Source organism: Cryptomeria japonica, chromosome 1 (genome assembly GCF_030272615.1).
Source record: "Cryptomeria japonica chromosome 1, Sugi_1.0, whole genome shotgun sequence".
Lineage (NCBI taxonomy): Eukaryota > Viridiplantae > Streptophyta > Pinopsida > Cupressales > Cupressaceae > Cryptomeria > Cryptomeria japonica.
The window spans coordinates 677,335,184-677,354,968 of NC_081405.1; the positions used below are offsets into that span (position 1 = coordinate 677,335,184).

At 36.0% G+C, this 19,785-nt stretch overlaps 1 protein-coding gene across 8 annotated transcripts in view; it reads right to left on the reverse strand.

The window, feature by feature from the left end:
• Positions 1–12,124, reverse strand: part of LOC131030333 (3-hydroxyisobutyryl-CoA hydrolase-like protein 5) — a 76,016-nt gene extending 63,892 nt beyond the window's left edge. For 2 of the 8 annotated variants that reach the window (XM_057961079.2, XM_057961074.2), the window contains exons 1-2: positions 11,636–12,124; positions 11,161–11,245 (exon numbers count right to left, since the gene is read on the reverse strand). In XM_057961079.2, the coding sequence (XP_057817062.1) occupies positions 11,161–11,208 (48 nt within the window). In that variant the 5' untranslated portion in view covers positions 11,209–11,245; positions 11,636–12,124. Of the gene's footprint in view, positions 1–11,160; positions 11,246–11,409; positions 11,577–11,635 lie in introns of those variants that run through there. The other 6 variants (XM_057961075.2, XM_057961080.2, XM_057961078.2 and 3 more) reach the window with 6 other exon arrangements.
• Between the last annotated feature and the right edge of the window lie 7,661 nt (positions 12,125–19,785).

A 19,785-nucleotide genomic window follows, 5' to 3' on the forward strand; every position in this document is an offset into this window, starting at 1 on the left:
TTTCTAGTTTATATATTTAATGTTTTATTTTGGAATCTTTAAATCTACTCCAATACCTAATAGGCCACATCAATGTTCACTAATGGCTCTGTTAGGACTGTATTTGCAAATATCCTAGGGTTATGGTTTTTGTTTTGCCTTGGCTTTGAAATGCATTTTAGAATCCTTTTGGCAGGTTTTCTTTTTGCTCGGTAACTTGTTTCCCCGATCACCTCTAGCTTAAGTGATTTTCTAATGGGTTTTCTGTCATTCGAAACTGGCCCCATGTCCTAGTGTGTTCTTCTTAGCTAGTATTTATAACCCACAATAGTCCCAGGTTTATCACACTCCTCTTGTTTTAATTTTATGAGCCTAAATGTTCCCCCCCCCCCCATGGTGTCCTAGGGACATAACTTAAGTGCACGAACTTCAAGTTATTTTTAAGTTGGCCTTAGCCCTCTGCACGCATTGAGATGTTTTGTACGCCTTGCCGAGCTTTCGAGTTCTGTCTGATGTGGCAGCTTGGTGGTATCCCAAAGGGTAGCTCGGGACTTGGTGATATCCTTTTAAGTATTTCACTGAGCTCCAAGTAGTGTTATCTGCCGCAAAGGTTCCGAGCATTTGTAATTCAAGCACTCGGAGAGTTGTTTCATGGCTCTTACCAAGTCCCGAGTCCTTTCGAAGAATATAGGGGTTAATGCACTCGGAGCTTGCTAAAAGCTTTCTTCTTCCTTGGCGAGCGTCCGAGGGGCTGCAATTGAAGGTGACATATGGAGTAGCTTGGCACTCATTGAAGATCTTTCTTTCCCCTAAGCAAGTTCTCGAGTGAGAGATGATATGTGCTTTGTCCACGAATGAAAGGGATCCAACATGTCAACTCGACACTCGTTGGGAGCTCATTTTTTCTTCAACAAGTTCCCGGTAAAAAGCAAATAGTTGGAGGATACTCGGTGCTCGTTGAGGATTTCTAGGAGGTTTCAGTGAATACTCGAAAGTTGGAAGATATAGCTGATGGGTTTGTGACACAATGGAAGGATAATGAATCAGCTAGCTCAAAGACAATATACGGGGCAATATGTAATTAGCAGTCAATGAGGAGTTATCAACATTGCATAGGGTTTCAATAATCGACAATGAGCTAGGATCATTAGCCCTATGGCCAAAATCTAAGAGTATCTCAATAAATCTTCAGTAGCCCAAGAATGTCAGCGCAAGAAATTTGAGAATTGATGAATGATGTACATATGTCAAAATTGTGGTTGCCCATATGAGTATGAAAACATGCCTTTTGAGGCATTCTATATTCGGAAATAGTAGAGAAGTACAACTCACATGAATTGATGCAGTATTTGGATGAACCATAGTTATAATAATATGTAGATTTGATAGTTGATTGTTGTCACTTTGAAATTTGAAAGGGAAGAAAATTAAATAAGATGGCAAATCAATCACGTCTAGTCATTATTCACCAACGAGGCGGCTATATTATGCATAGTTTACACCAACAAATCTTGAGGAATGAGTGTGTCTTCAGATACAAATCACTTCAATTGAGTAACTTTATTGCATCTATCTATAGAGGTTATAAGATGAAGTGCACAAAGGATGAAGAAGAATTTTTGTCTAAGGAAAGGCGGTTTAATGATATTAGAAGAATCATGTTGCAGAAGATTTGCAGAAGATTTAATATGGAGCAGACAAACAGCTTATTTTGTATCTAGAGGGGTATCAAAATTATCAAAGGTAGCCAAAGGGATATCAAAAGGCTTGAGTGCAACTACAAGCTTAAGTTGTTGCAAATAGTCTCTCTCTGGCCGCCAACCATCATCTTCCCCTCATGAAGGCTGGGGTATGGAGAGAGAGTGGGGTGAGAACACAAAGAGTGTGAATTTTGAGCCAGGCATGCCTACCTGATCACAACTCTCAAAGTTCTCCCCTACCAGAAGATGCAGTGAGAATCCTGCATCATGGAGACTCTCCACACTCAGTGCCACAAGTGTGTGATAGTGGCATGGCTCAAAAGGTTAGTTTGCTTCTCCAACAGCATTTTGGCTTCTGCAGCAACAATTTCGTGTATCTTTCCATCGTGGCATGGCAGTTTGGCTCGAGGACAAAGTGTACGTCATGAGTTTTTTACTAGGGGAATATTCTTTTTGGAGTGGATGAATGGCAAATGAAAAAATGCCACTTGTAAACGGCCAATAGCTTGTTGCATTCCTTGAGATTATAAAAGGAATATCATGGCCGTGGGTTAAGGGTTATGAAAATTTTGTATCAAGAAAAGATAGAACAGAGCAATGTTGATTTCAAGCTATGGATAATAGCTTTCAGATTGTAATGGGTTTTCTTATAGGCAGATGATATCAATTTGTAGTGAAAATTAGGAGTCATGAAACTGTCTCCATTGTCATATATTTAGTTTTATATGAACTCAATTTATAAGGTATTTTGAGTTTGTCATTTCAGCTTCCCTGATCTTGTGTTATGTGTTCCTTGCATTTCTTTCAAGGAGAGAATTAAACGGCTTTAAACATATAACTGTAATATTGAATATTTGGTATGGATCTGTAAGTATGGTTTCATGACAACATAAGTGGGTCTATTAATATAAGGTATTGACAGCTATGAAATCCCTTGGTATGCATGAGATTGTTTGTAAGAATCTATTGCACCTCTGTGCTTGACTCTGTAGGCAAAAAGTAGGTGCTGGTCTATTACAGATATTGATGCATCTTCGAAAACAATTTTCATCTCTCAGGTCTCTTTTCCTTTGTGTTCTTCGTTTTCTGTTTAAGTTATTTCTGTTCTAGTATCTCCATGGTATTCAAAGGATAAAGAAGTGGAGATGTGTAAATTATATGTTTTCAAAGATACTCAATAAAATGGGATGATGCTTAAATTGATGAGATATAAAACACCCATTACCCATAAGTCGAAGAACAATCCACATTGTATAGGTTTTTAGTTTGTTGCCACAATTAGGTTTTATCGGATTTTCAGGGCTATGTGAAGGAATACCCTCCTGAGTTTTGTGGAGCTCGAAGTGAAAAAGGCTCGTATAAGCCTTGTTATGTTGTGTTTTCTTGTCTTCTATCTGTAGATAGAGCTGAATGTGTGGTCTAGATTCTCAATCCCACAGTCTAAGTTTTATAATTTCTCTTATGATTGAAGGTAGCAAGAAAAATCGTCAACAGGCTCTTTGTTGTGTTTGCTCAGTGAGGAAAGAAAGTATTTGCTGATAGTTCTTTAATACATATTCCTGGTAGGCCACGTAAGTTTCAGCTGATGGCTCTCTACCATAATTGCCAGGCAAGCAAGATCAGTGTTTTTACTCTATTTACTCAAAGAGCCATGTTAGCTTCTGCTGACATATAATCTTTTTTGATAACATTTCCATAGGTCAAAGAAGGACAGGTAGGAAAAATGAGTTAATTTAAGTCCCAAATCACCAAGCCTAATAGTAGTGAACATCAAAGGATATTTACAAATGGGATTATAATTGATCATTCTCCATGATAGTTGTAAATTTATTTCATTTGTATGCAGATTGCAGATACAAGAGGAAAGAAAATCCATGACAAAGACTCAACACTCCAATAGCTTTGGGGTTAAGAAGATCAAGGAAGGGTGCTATTATGATGTCCAAAGACTACTTCACTCTTTCTAAATGACAAAAAATGTCATCAATCATACCCATCGACGAATCAAATGGATTAAGGAAACCCACTTTTCTTTTACAAGGGTCTTGATTAGATATTGGAGAAACAAAAGGTTGAATTACATCCTAATAAGAGAAGTCGGGTGCAAATTGTCAAAATTTAATTAAATGGGAGAAGAGAGTGTAGAGAAAAAAAGTGTGTACTATGCATTTGTCCCCCTTGTTTTGCACCCAATTTAGTACCCTCCTTTACAAACACAAGTCAGGACTATTTCCAACCATTTATAGCATCAATTTTCTCTTGAACCTTTCCCTCACATCCCAAAACTGAGCCCATGTCACTTTTGCACCTTTCAATGCCCCATTCTTAGTCATTCACCCATCCTGGACACTAGCAAGCTGCATTCCTATCTTACTAGACAAGACCACACACAGTAGCATTTTCCACATTCAAGATATCACTTCCCCATTCAGGCACTTGTTTCTTCCATCTCACAAACCTTGACCCCAAGGAGCACAAGCCCAACCAAGCATCCAACATACTAACTAGGGTTTCCATGGACATGTATACCTACTAGGCCTCCATTAGAGTTCCCTTGACACACCTCCATTGCTGCAAACATTTCTTTTCAAGTACATAGATTTCACACACCCCAAATGCATCCTATTAACTCAACTCAAGCATCTAATTGAGGTAGATTCCCTAGACAATCTATGATTGAGTCCTCCATCCATCCATGCATCTTGTTTCTTTTCTCTCTTTCGGAGAGGATTTTTCTCCCATGTGGGGTTCTCCTTTTCTCCACTTTGTGAGACATTTCTATTTGCATTGTACATGGGTATCTAACATGGCCTAGTTGCCGAGACCCATCTTGCATCTTGCTCATATTGCATTATAATCTTCTCCCTAAGATGCACTTAAGGGGGGGTGTTGGAGTAAATCAATATTTACTCATATTGTTACATCCCTCTTGTGCCCTAATATTTTGATATGTTTTAAATCACTGATATATGATGTTCTATACTATTGAACAATGATTCATACTGTGTATGTGAATGATTTTGTTTAAAATCTTTTAAGTTTAAATGAGCTATTTAATCATGTTTAAACATGTTAGATTTAATGATGAGATTCCAAACTAACTACATTGTTTTGACCTAGTGGATGCAGAGAATTCACTATCCTCTGAGAAGGGAGGGAAAGTCTCATCGAGAAGATGAAGGATCTAATGCTATATGAAATCCTAAGCCTATAAGTTATAGTTTTGTTATGTTGAGTTAGGGTTTAGGGTGTGGTGATGTAAACTAAGTACCCTAGATAGTTGGTCTAGTTGTTAGGGTTTTTATAGAACTCTTGTCTTGGACTCAAGCTTCTTAATAATTATAAATTACTCAAATAAATGATTATAAATCTCTATTTATTCTTTTTACCATGAAAAACAATACATAAATGATTATGTATAAATAGAACATGAGAATATATATATATATATATATATATATATATATATCGAGTGGATCATGTTTAAGTATGAAAGATATAACTTATTCTAAGTGTCGTAGGCCAAATAACTATGTGAATGAGTAATCATTTTATTAAAGCACCAAATTCATGTGGTGCGCTGCTGGCAATGAAGTCGATGCATGAATTCAAGCAGCATACAATTAATTTAAGTGGAAGTCATCATCTCCCTAATATTGTGGAATTGGTTTAACTCATTATGAGGATAAAGAATCGGATGTTAAAGATTGAAATACTAGGAAATGAGATATCTTGGAATTACATCGAAATAAATATAACAGTTTGCTTTAAATTGAAATATTGAAAGTTTGGAATCCGTAAGATATATACGGAGAAAGAAAGCTTTGTTATTATTCATGGCTTATGAAAAATAAAACTGGCTCTTCTTAATACTCACAAGAAAGGAAGCTTAAGAGATAGACACCAGAAGGAAATAGAGACTTGCTAGGAAAAAAAAGCTCAAGGTTTGGATAGTGTATTCATTGCATCCAAGGCTAGGAAGGCCAAATACTTTTACCAGGTTACAAATCATTATTTCTATTATTTACTTTTGAAAATTGAAAGAAATTATTTTTTGTTGAATGGCATCTTAAAGAAATGCATCAATACACAAAGGCAGTAATTGCTTCTAAGCTCACATTGATTACTCTTATCTGCATAAGATGTTACCTGAGCAAAACCAAAACTTTGATATTTAGCTATAAGCTACGATTAGGAAAACATACCTTAATAAATACTATAATAAGTTTACAGAGAAATTTAGAAAGAAGTAAATTGCCATGAATAATTATAATCTTTTCCCAAATTGTTGTATTGAACACATTTTTAAACTCAGAATTTCCTAAGGAAAGGAAATATGGAATGCAATCAGTATTTTTCAACAACTCTATGCTGTGATGAAAAACTGTGGCTCACTGGAAGACAGAGAAATCAAAAAAAAAAGATAAACCTGGGAAGGTGTAACTAAGGTTAGAACCAAGAAATAAACATACCTGAATTGGCTCATTTAAGAGAAGAATAGATTTAACTAACAAAAATCAGAATTCAGTTCTAAGATCTTAAAACGAAATGGCACAAAGTTCCTATGGCTGTTGCAAACAAGTATGCATTCTATCCTAATGAGAATCTTGGAATAGCATACAGATGGAAAGATAACTTCAGTGAAGTTTTAGACTGGAGACACATACTTTTGAACATGAGAGAGCAGGTTTGCAAGCTCGTGTGCACGAGTATGATGCCAGTAGTATATAACAGCAAATGATTAAATAAATGTAATGGTATCTCATTGTGAATAGTAGATGACAATGAACTTATAATAACAAAGTCTGCTTCTAGATTGACTTAGTCTCAGGTTTAAGAAAGTATGCAGTTAGCATGAAGGACTTCTTAAGGTCTGTAAAACTAGCACCAATATTGATTCTAGCCAAGTAGGGTGGTGAGCAATGACTATACGTTTAAACGTATTGCAAACATGAAAACCTTTGGCAAAGGTGACGCTATGCTAAGCAAGCATCAATCAGTTCACATGGTCCAAATACACTACCCAGTCAAAGGTCATACTAGTTAGGAGTTACCTATGGTGTGTGAGTGACTAGAGTTTGTGTAGGGCCAATCTCAAATGGCATTAGATCTATCATCTATTTATACCTAGCGAAGGGTTGGGCCCTTCCAGCTGGAAGAGACATGGGGGACCATCAAGTCTATGGTTGGACGGAGAATCACCCTAATGATACTTTCCCTCTTTTTCAGAATGTTGTGATTCTTAGAGATTCAGAATGAAGTCTAAAATCAATAATCCCTAAACTACTCTTGTACCATTTTATAATGTTGTTATTGATAGATTAGTTCTTAATTTGTTTTTAAGCATATGAAATTATTCATGGATAGTTGAAGATATTACTTTCTTGAAGAAAAGTAAAATTTCATTTCCTTATGAATTGCAAAAAAAAAGTTGTAGCTATTTTTGTTAAGTTTTATTAAGTTAATTTGCATTATTCACTTGCTATAGAAGTAGCTTGTTACACATATGTTTAAGTTAACTTAGGTATAATTATTTCCTAGGTTACATTAATATTTGTGTTGGCTGGTTGAGTTTTACCTAATCCCTACCTAACCTTTGCATCTCATTGAGCCACATGTCATTATTGCATGCTCTCATCTCTCTCACTCTTGCCTATTTAAGCAAGGCTCTTGTACATAATTATTCATCTCAATGTTAGTCATCTTTCTGGTGAAATATTGTTCTCTTTGTGTGAAGGTGAATTCGTTGTTTGTGTTCCTCGCATTGGAGTCTTCTCTCCAACACAATCTTTAGGCACCCCTTTTCCCCTTAGTTGCAAGTTGTAGGTTCAGCTCCAGCAGTTGCTAAGGACGTGACCGCACAAAGAAAAACACTAGTGTGCTAGAAGAGATACCAGCGATTGGAAGAGGATAGGACCACACCAATTAAGACATGGTCATGTGTGCTACATCCTCAAGCAGACTATCGTAAAACAAAGAATTCATAATCCAGATCTGACAAACAAGAATTAGAATCACCTTCTAACCCTAATTCCACCTACTGCAGTTTTACTCCAACTGTCAAAACAGGCATGATTTCTCTTTTCCCTACTCTTTTTCCATACTTTGGCTAAAAATGAACATGTGCAATCTTAACTTAATAATTTTTTTATATTTAAAATCTAAAACATGTTATTTGATGGTTATTTTAAATTTAACAAATGTCAAGTATTTTAGATAAAGGAAAACTACATTGTAATTAAAGATAGAACAAACTTCCTGCATTAATGAAGTCATAACCAAGGATGCTGATGCAGGAGCATCCCTGGTTCTTGACAATCTTGCATCAACCAAAAACATTTTCTTTCAGTTTGTCTCTATTTTGCAACTTCAGCATTTCATTCTGAGTTTCTTGGCATTTGCTCACCGGATCTTGCGGAGCTGGATTTTGGTGTGTGGACATGTTCATTTACCTTATCCTAAGTCCGCGGGATGTTTGGATCTTTTTTCCGGCAAGTTATCGCTTCCGGAGTCTAAGATAATTTCCTGGCTTAGAACACCAAAACCACTTGATCCTATTTGGCTATTGGTGGATCTTGTGGATCACTTTCGTAGCTTGCGGAGCTTTGGTTCGATTGTTTCCAACATTCCTTGGCATGTGGGTGACCTTCCCTTAGGTCCGCACTTCATTTCGATGAATTTTCCGGAAGGATCTCTTTGGCGGAGGCCGACCTTGTTGTTCTACACGTTTCATTCTATTCATCGGCATTTGTTCCATCTTGGGCTGACGTGGATCATTCTTGATAATATAAATCAATGTAATTGAGTGACTAGAACATAGAAGAATAATCCTGAGGTTAGGAGGTCCGGAATTGGCTCGCATTCTTGCTTGAGCCCGAATGTTGCATAACACACATGTTTTGTACTCAGGCCTGTGAGCCGAATCTTGTGAGCCCGCATGTTGCCGGCAGTTTGTAACTGATTTTCATGATATAATATAGTTTGTTTCTGCATTGCCTCCATCACATTAAGTTATTTCTGCTGTGTAACTCTTGTTGCACGGTCTGGACTGTTCTCTTTGAGTACTCTCCCACCGTGACTGCACTAGATGCCCATATGGAAGTTAAATGGACCTCACTCTCTGGGTTTTTCAAATTGAATTTTGATGGGGCTTACAGTGACTACCTGGATCAGATAGGGGCTAGGTTGGTGATTAGGGATGTGAGCGGTAAATTTGTTATGGGTTGATCCTTCTTCATGGGATCCAAAACTATTAATGAATGGAGTGGGAAGTTGTGGTGCATGAACTTTCTTTGGCTGTCGCTTGTAATTGTGACATAGTATTTTAGATTATACATACCCACTTGGCTCTTGTAGGAAAATGTAAGGAAACTACAGTGGAAAACGATTAAAGAACCCTGTTCAAAGAGGCTACCCATGCCAGGATTAAGATAGGATAAACCTCCATTGTTAATGTTGGCATTTATATTATATGTAAAATGTATAGCTCCACCGGTAGTGCTGTCTTGATTGTTGTAGCTGACTTGGCCTTATCACTAGAAAAAAACACATCATAGTTTCCACGTCCAGGGTTCCCTTGACTTATCAAGCCAACAGTTGCCTTTACACCTAATTCCACCAAGCGTAGTTCATTGTTTACCTTGAAAATAAACCAAAGAAAACTTGCAACACATTGGTATGCCATGGCAAGGTATGGCCAGCATTAGCATCCCAAATTACAATATAACTACAATTCGTTGATGCAGAAAGAGACAGCTGTTGATAGTCACAAGGCTAGTGGTCCCTGCAGCTTCCCAGCTAGTTTTCCCATAAGGTACATCAGCGTTCATTAGATCAAAGAGCAGGGAAGGATTTCAGTCATGTCAGGACACAAAAAAGTATGCCATACATAACTAGCATAGCTTAAACTTAGAGGTACCAAAAGATGAGCTTCAATCTTCACCCAAAGAGACAAAATTGTCCCTTAAATAGGGTAATTGGTGTACTAGAATGCACCAGACTTCCAGTCACGTGGATTGTCAAGCATCTGACCTCCAAAAAATTGAGAGCCCTCACCCTTTTGCATCATCTGTCTGTTGAAAGACATGGACCAGATAAGTTTTGAACCTAGCACTCATCAGCGGCGTTGGATGCTCTATCAGTAAGCCAATGGCCCTTTGTAGCTTTGGGATTTGCCAGAGAGTGGATTTAATCTCTAGAATTTTCAAGAGAATCTAGGGACCCAAACACACCAAAATAAGGAGTTGGGATGGTCGTTGCCCTTATGGATAGAATCAAGTCCCTGGTCACGGTAAAGAGTCCTATCCAGTTGCCATGCAGTACAAATGACAAGAAAAACTTCTTCTATCCCTGAGATGTAACAATTTTATCTGTACACAATATCAAATGAGATGCGTGTGAGTGGTAAATTAGCATGGCTTTCCAGTGGGGTCTATAATGCTTAGTTTATTATCATGTTAAACCAGGTAATGAATTCTGCTTCATGCAGAGATACTGCCACTTTCTATGCATACCCCTTTCTCCAAATTATTGACCTGCCTTCAAAGAATGATCACAAGTGGAGTCAGCAAAGCTTTTTGAAAAAAATGCAGCATGCCTAAGGCCCACAGATTCAAAAAATCTGTAATGACCCTGCTGATGATCTTAATTTAAGGTACTCAACGACCAGGAGAAAGGTCAATACCTGATAAGTGATAGTATATTTGCACAAAGCAGAAAATTACCATCAGGATTTAAGTTATTATAAATATGCAGTACATGGCTCTGGGTTGAAGTCTATGAGAGTCATGTTAAGTATTAAACTTTGGTAAAATGCCACATCCAACTTCAGGTGCAGCATAATCCAACAGGCAAGGTGGATGCAAGTCCCACACAACTTTAACAGGAGGCATACCCGTCCTTCAGTTGTGGTATCCAACTGGAAGGTTATCCCACAACGAGAATGTACCAACAGAACCTGTGAGCAAATGAATCCATCCCTGATGTCATGGGAAGTCTCCATGGCCAGATAAACATCCTATACGACTCACAGCTACTAAATATTTATTCGCGTGATCATTCTACTCAAGTTGGGTTTGTGGCCCCTCGGTTGACATCTGTTCTCTACCCCATGTAACTAAGTCATAGTCATCCAGAGAGCTGAGATACGAGTAAGGTGATGGAACTTAATTATGGAAATATATGTATAACCGCACCTCTACATTAATTTAAGCATAATCCCCAGGGAATTTGTGTTCAGATTCTGAGACGTGATCCTAGTCCCTAAACAGAGAGCTTCCTTGGGAATACGAGTTATCAAACCCATCTTCTCATGTGTATTACCATAGCAGATTTATTTATTCTAATTCTATCTATTCAGTGTGTTTGATTGTCAATTCCAAGAGCATGTCCATACATTAATAATTCATAGCCATAATAAGCTTTCAGTTCAAAAAGGAAACGTAATGTACATGTCTATGCTCCTAGGTGAAAGAAATATGACCTGTTCCTTAGCGTAATCAGAAGTGTTTTCTCCACTTGTAGGTGCCATGTAAGCTTTTCAAACAACACAAATTCCAAAGACCAACCTGCATTTGTTCTTCCATATAAGTTATTCAACAACTTATCACTGAAATCCAATTACAGATAACATATACCCAAACAAAGATGATAACTGAAAAAGCCAAGAAATAAATAAACTGTATAGGAGACTAATGGGTATTGCAATAAAATTGAAGCTGAAAAATTATACAAATAGTCACATATACTGATAGTTATTGCAGCAAAATTGAAGCTGGAGGACAGAAAAAAAAAAACTGGTCCTAGCCGCGACTAATGGGTATTGCCAAAGAGTAAAGCTGTATAATAACGATTAACAGCAACATAAACAAATGGGTATTGCAATAGAAACTAATGTTTAATTTAAAATAAACTAATGTTTATTGCAAGGAAAGCATTTAACAAGAGATGGAGACCACCTGCAATTGTTGAAGACACACAGAATTGGCTCGCATTGAACAGATTTCAGTGGTGTGTATTTAATTTGCATTGTCCTTGTACTTTTCAGCATTATCGTGTCCTTGGTTAGGTGGGAACATGAATTTGGCAGGTGAGGCAGTTAAGTGACGAAGGGAAGGTAGAAAAAAAGTCTTAGGAATAAATAACCATTACTTCAATTCTTTACCAAATAGAATATATTCTATAAACGGTCTTTCCTGGTTACATAGCCTCGATAAAACAAACAGGGAAGTTTTTAAAATTCAGTTCCGCCTCCTTACCACTCCTAAGGAGGGACAATTTTACACCAAATATAAAACATATCCCTATTTTAGATCTGCATTTAGGGCTTCTAAAACTCAATCGTCTTTTCTACCCGGCACTTGTTGGTGAACCCTACAACCACTACAAATGCTTTCTTCTTGATTTGGAATACCACCACCAATTGCCCATGCATCTTCTACGTAGATTTGGTAGCCCAGCATTAATGCCCATGTGAGATGTGTGTGCTACCTAGGCACCCCTTAAAGGAAGCCTTTCAAATTTTGGTGTCAATTAATTCATCATTCGTCTACTAAGTTTCTTGTATTAGGCAGTCGCTTGAAAAGGTCATAAAACCCCAAAAAAAAAATATACCCTTTGTCCTTTCATTTCATCGTCCATATGAATGCAATCTTATGCTTTTGCTTTCATTTTGCTTTCAATTTTCTTGTAAGAGAACTTTTAAGCTTGGATAATCAAATGCTTGAAGTTTTTAGAATTTTTTTTGCTTATTTCTTCTTATAGCTGTGTTCCTTCCTCTTCTTGCTGTGTTCCTTCCTCTTCTTGTTCATATAACTTTTTAGTTGGTGTTTTCTCTTTCTTAGTCTAAGTACATCTTTTCATATCAATTTAAATCTTTTCATATCAATTTAAATCTTCTATCTTTTTCTAGTATTGTCACTTTGTTTTCCACTCAACATTAACAAAATTTTGATATTTAGATTTTTAATTTTTTTCATAATTTATGTTCTAGATTTGTTGTTGATATATATTAGTTTACATACATTTGATTTCTTTTTGACAATATGATATTTTTTTAGAAAAACTCACAAAGAGCTTAATTAAGGCAAACTCTCATTTAACATTTTCTTTTGTAGATTCTTTCTATTTACAAGTACTGGAGAGTAAATACATAATAGGTACATCTATTGAGAAAGTATTTGCAAGTGATTACTATTGATGCGGGTTTTTTTCATTTTCCTTACTTGGATATTATGTATTTTCCTACATGTTTAGTTTAGCTTGCTTAAATAGATAAGATAGGTTATTAATGAAAGTAGAGAGCATCTTCTATGAATATAACTCCTACTTATTTGGGGATAGTTGGAGTTACATCTATATCTATTAAATTGTATCATCTTTTGTCTGTTTATGTATACACTCACCCTTTGTTCACTTCATGTGAGATTTTAGTTAATACATTTGTGTTGACCCTATTGGCATCCCAATTTAGTCTGTCTCGTTTTTGTTGTGTCATGCTCCAAAGGTAGTGTATTTGACGTTGTCTCACCCACCATTGATAACTAAACTAAGAAATCTACAATTGAGTCCCTTATGTTGAAATATTCCCTAAGGGTTTTCATTCAAAGTATGTTCATCAAAAATATCTTAATAAGGTGTGTTAATTAGATACTTGGTGGTCATGCCTTTGGGATAATAGAATATTAAATGACGAATGTGGACATTAGTTAATTATTAAGTGTAGTAGATTTAAGAAAATTAGATTCCATTATATCAAAATGGGTATTATGTATAATTCATCCTGCATAGGGTAGTATTAAAGATGTCATTTATACCAGTTGTAATGAAAGGAAGTCATTTTAAATTTTGGGGTTGTTATAACTAGAAGTGTTAAACTACTTTATTTATGAATTGAGTTATCATTTACTAGAAACTAATTTTAAAAGGGTTGTCATTGATTAAGTTCTTGGAACAATAGTAGAGACTTAATGGTCGAAAGCTTATCCCATGCCTTATGTTATGGTATCTTAATGTAAAATATAGTATTTTAGAAGAAAAAAATTAGGTGATATATATGTTGTGTCCATGTCAAAAAATGGGCATGACAATTCATGCGTTAAGAGACCTTTGCTACTCCTCAAATCCTCTCCATTGAAGATGAGGTAACTAAAAGTTCTGATATGGTAAGAGGCATTATGGAACATGTTAATCATTGGTCTGAGATGGGATGGTTTCTCTCAGAGGTGGTAGAGGAATGATAACAACGGTGGCCAAGGTGGAGATAAGCCTATCACACTAAACAAAGGGTTGTTATGAACATGGCTATCATGAGGACTTATTAGAGGGTCTCTCATGCATTCACAAGGAAACATAGGAGACATCTGAGGCGTGCAACACTATTTTTCAAGTTGTAAAGAACACTTAAATCTTCTACTATGGAAATAAAGGTTATGTGATTATGATACAAGTGGTTGAATCACAAAATACAATCAAGGGTGTATGGGGACTCTAATCACTAAAAAGGAGATTATAAACAAAGACTAGTAAAGTGTCAAAAAGTGTTTGAAGTCATTATGTTGACCATACAAAGTATGGACAATAATAAGGGTTTTATAGCTTTGTAAGAGGGTTTTATATAAATTTTTATTAAGCCCTATATCTACACTCAAACCATAAGGTTACTAGAAAACAAGGTTACAATGATGTTGAAAGACACTAATGTGTTAGGGGAATGGTAGCAAATTGAAAGTGATGATATCAAGAAAGGAGCAACGTCGTAGGGTACAGTCATGATCATAAGGGATTATCAAAGTGAAAACAAAAGACGTAGAAAGACAGTCCATTTAGTGAGATGTATCCATGGACATAATGAAAGAGAATAGAAGCACAATACATATAAGGCATATGAGTAGATGTCATTGTCATCATTGTCGAGAAGACACTTTCAAATCAGTGGTGTTTTTTTTCAATGAATCAAACATTAGTGAATGAGATCCTCAACACCCTTGAAGTATCTTTGAGGCTATGATAGTCTAGAGTAGATTTGTATCTACTATAATGGAGGAAAAAACGGAGAGAAGAAAGGCACAACCACTATGTAGGAGACAATCACCACTTTTCGTGACAGTAAAAAGGAGCAGTATTATTTTGAAGTCATTAACTATAAGAGTTCAAAAGAAATGAAGGCAAATACCTCTTATCCTATTGATTGTTAATCTCCTTGAATTTCAAGGGTGGTTTATTAATGTTTCTTGTACAAGAATGCAAGTAAAAAGATAGTCATATGCATAAAAGTTGTGACAATAAGCATAAAAAGAGCAATGGCATTACATGGTCATCAGCTCTAAAGGATAGTAAGGAATGAAAGAAGAACAAAGAGCTACAATATACAGAGACAGCAGTGGAATAGTGGACAGTCCAATGTGACAAGATAAACAAGCACAAATGATAAGGTGATAACACTCATAGAATGTCATCATGGTGAAACAGCAATTCTATATGTTATTGAAAGGAAAGACAGAGCTTCAAAACCGTGAAAGACAGTCATGATAATACTTTTAAATTTTAAGGAGAAGATATTGTCAAAGTGATAGAGTGTTGCTTATAATAGTGAATATGGAGATTCACAAATCTTTAACAATGATAACATTAGTATCATTGATTAGGTTGACAGTATGTTGAGGATATAGGAGTCCATAAAGAGACCGAAGGGAAGAAGTGAGCATTGGCATATGACATTACAGTGAATTGTGAAGAGTTCTTATAGACTAAGCATGGTTAAGTGAAATGACATCAAGGATAGCATAGGCTCATTGAAATTAGTGTCAATATAAGTACAAGTTTATCCTTGATGGTGCAAATGAGGACTATCATAAAGGAAAGTTTGAAGGGTTGTCATGGACAGGAAGGTTAGACAATGCAAAATAGAGTAATGTAATTGTATTTGAAACAATGATGGTCAAGATGGACTACGTTGATGGTTTGGTATTCATATCTCACTGAGAGTAGAACACAATATGTTGGAAGGCTTAGAGATAGAACGAACAAAAAAAGACATTGTTGAGCATGTATAGAGTTTAGCCTATTAACAAGAAGAACGATTCTCCTAGTCCTTAAAGGAAATAGCATCACCATGTAATCTGTTGATTATAAAATGGAATCAGTCCTTACATAGTGAGCAGAGTATTGAAGAAGAGTGCATGATAATGAAGAGAAACATGCTAGAGCTAGTTTTTGTTTAGTCAATGAAAATAGTCCAAGATAAGTGCATAGGGAAAGTGAACAAAATGACAATGCTCTGTGTTGGATATCTAGGCAACTGAGAGGGGGGTGAATTAGTTGATAACTTACACCAATTTCTTCTATCCCTTTGCACATCTGGAGTAACCAATAAACTTAATTAAGACATATATAGTATGAAGCATAAACATGCAACATATCACACAATGAACACTAGATATGATGTGGAAAACCCAAGAAGGGAAAAACCACAGAGAATGTTAGTTCTCAATATAAAACATCGGTTAAGGTGACACTAGTTGAGGTGATTTTTGCAAAGGGTGGCTCACTGTCAGAATGCTCACTACAAAGGGCTCGCTGCTTAGAAAAAGACTCATTGTTGAAGAAAGAAAGAAAGGTAATCCACCACTGTAATACACACGGCAAAAATCAAACTGGAAATGATGCCTCAACACCAATAGGGTTCTCACAACATCAATAATCGAATCCTTCCTTCTCAACCTCGCAAATCTTCAATAACAATGTCGCACTTTTTCATACTAACTTATTTGGATCATCCTCATATATATATTGTCTCTGGGAAACATAATCTTCTAGGTCAGCCAAGACAAAGATCTAAAATAGGTCAACACTAAACATTTGGGTGGTGGGAAGGAATGAGAAGTAGAGCATACCACAATGAACATCAATGGTCAAATCAACACGTTACAACCATTACAAATTATGGATTCAAATCATGACTCGCATGCTATATGAAAGTTTCTACACATCCTCAATTTTTGGACTTAATCTAGACCCCAAAATCATTTACCCATACACCAAAAATAAGAATGGAACCAAGATACACATGAATGCAATCGATCAACACCATATTTGATAGATAGAACTATCCGGATCACCATCAACTCAAGTAATCCATGCTGAAACACATCTTCTGAATCGTGCCAACACTAGGAATATCAGAGACATCAATGACAACCATTATGTTGACATCAATGACGACCAATTATAATCATCAACATCACATTTGCAACAATCTCCCCCTTTGTCATTGATGGCAACATCCATCAACAACAAAAACATGACACTCTCTGCACAACTCTGCATCAACTTACCAACTATTTGAATCTCTTAAAATCTATCCCCCTTTGACATCAAGGACGAAGGTGGGCATAACTCCCCCTAAGAAACTCACTCCTACTCCCCCTATGAGGAAGCACCCAAGCATCGGTCCAGATAAAAATATGCAAGTTGTCAATTGGACCAGTGCACAACCAAATGTATATCAGTTCAAACTAGGAAGGGGTAATACCCCTAACTTATGTTAAAGATACTCAAAAGTATTTTTACACAATACCTTCATGAAGATATCTACAATCTGCTCTTTTATAGGTACATACTCAAGCTTTACTTCATTATCCAACACTTTTTCCCTTAAAAAGTGATACCAAATGGATGTGTTTTTCTCTGGAATGTTGTACTGGATTATTAGAAATATTTATTGCACTAGTGTTATCACACATAATAGAGACAGGTTCATTGAATATTACACCAATATCCTTCAAAGTTTGCTTCATCCCTAGAATCTGTGTGCAACGTGAAGATGCTTCAATGTACCCTGCTTTAGTTGTGGATAAAGAGACATAATCCTACTTCTTTCTTGACCAAGCAACTAATCGGGAGCCAAGAAAGAATGCTCCACCACCTGTACTTTTTCTATCATTAAAACTTTTGGCCCAATTTACATCAGTATAAGTTGTCAGAGTGAAATTTGAATTTCTAGGGTACCACAAACCAAACTATTATGTTCCTTTTAGATATCTGAAAATTCTTTTCACTACCACAACATGTGACTCATTTGGTTCTTGCTAAAATCTAGCCACCAAACAGACTGCATACATGATATCCGATCTGGTAGCAGTCAAATATAATAGCCCTCCAATCATTGATCTATACTGACTTGCATCTACTTTAGGGGACTTGTCATCTTTTATCAATTTGCATTTAGTGGTCATAGGTGTACACACTGGTTTGGAGTTCTCCAACTCAAACTTCTTCAACAATTCATTAATTTATTTATATTGAGAAATGAAAATTCCTTTATCATTTTGATTTACTTGCAAACCAAGAAAGAAATTGAACTCGCTACTCATAAACATCTCAAATTCCTTTTGCATCTCATTAGAAAATTTTCTACACATACCTTCATTTCCTCCAAAAATTATGTCATCATCATACACTACAACAATTAAGATTTTACCTAAATCGGTTTTGGAATATAAATTGTTGTCAGTCGAACCCTTCTGAAAATCTTGATCAATCATGTACTTATCTAGCCTTCCATACCAAGCTCTAGGGGCTTATTTCAATCCATACAGAGCCTTCTTCAATCTGCAAACAATGTTCGGATCATCTTTCAATTTAAATCCTTTTGGTTGTTCAATGTAAACTTCTTTCAACTCTCCATTCAAAAATGTTGATTTCACATCATCTAATAAACCTTAAAATCCTAATTAGCTCCAAAAGCAAGAAACATTATGATTGCCTCCATCCAAGCAACTAGGGCATATGTCTCCTCGAAATCAATGCCTTCAATTTGTGTATATCCTTTGCAAACCAACCTTGCTTTATTTCTCATAACCTTTCCATCTTCATCCAGCTTGTTTTGAAATACCCATTTTGTTCCAATCACATTCTTATCTATCAATCTACTAACTAATTCCCATGTCTAATTCTTCTCAATTTGATCCAACTCTTCTTTCATTGCCTTTATCCAATTCTAATCATTGAAAGCTTCTTTTACTATTTTTGGTTCAATCACTAAAAGTAAATATAACAAGACTTGTTCTTGAGTTGCTTTGATTCTTGTGATGATTCATTTGTTCTTATCTCCAATAATTTGATCTAGTGAATGATTCTTCTAAGCATATCTTGGGGTCTTAGATGTAGATTTTGGAGCTTCTTGAGCTTCATTTTCTTCTTCTCCTTCTCTAATTTTCTCTTCCCTTTTTCTATCAGACAATTCATCAAACTTATATCCTACCAATTTGTCAGACTTTTTAGAAATGTCTTCATCAACCTTCACATTTGCACTTTCAACAATCTTGTTTAGCCTTTTGTTGTAACACCGATATGCCTTGCTCCTTGTAGAGTTTCTTAAGAATATGTCTTCATCGGCTCGACTATTGAATTTTCCAAGAGTTTCCTCATCTCTTCAGATATAGCACTTGTTTCTAAGTACCATAAAATATTTCACTGTTAGAGTTCTACCATGCCATAGCTCATAAGATGTCTTCCCATTTCTTTTCTACTATAGAAATTTGTTAAGAGTGTAGACTGAAGTATGAATTACTTATCTCCAATAGACTTCCAGGAGTTCTTCTCCTTTGATCATTGTTTTGGCTGCCTCTAGAATTGTTTGGTTCATTATTTCCACTACACCATGTTGCTAAGGTGTTCTCGGGGCAGATAATTATCTTCTAATACCATATTTGTCACAAAATTTGTTAAACTCATCAAAAGTAAATTCTCCTCCTCTGTCAGACCTCAAGCACTTAATCTTTTTGTCAACTTCATTTTCAACTTTAGCCTTGAATATTTTGAATTTCTCTAATGCTTATGACTTCTCTCTTAGAAATGCAACCCATGACATTATAGAATAATCATCAATCAACAACATGAAATACTTCTCACTTTGTATAATTCTTATTTTTGTAGGACCGCATAGGTCTGTGTGCACTACATCCAACAATCTGGTGGACGAGTGCTCATTTCCTCTGTATGTTCCTTCCGTCTACTTTCCAACTTGACATTCTCTGCAAATGTTGTTATTTGGTTTGGTCAGTCTAAGCAGATCTCTCATTGCACATGATGAGTCGATCTTCATTGA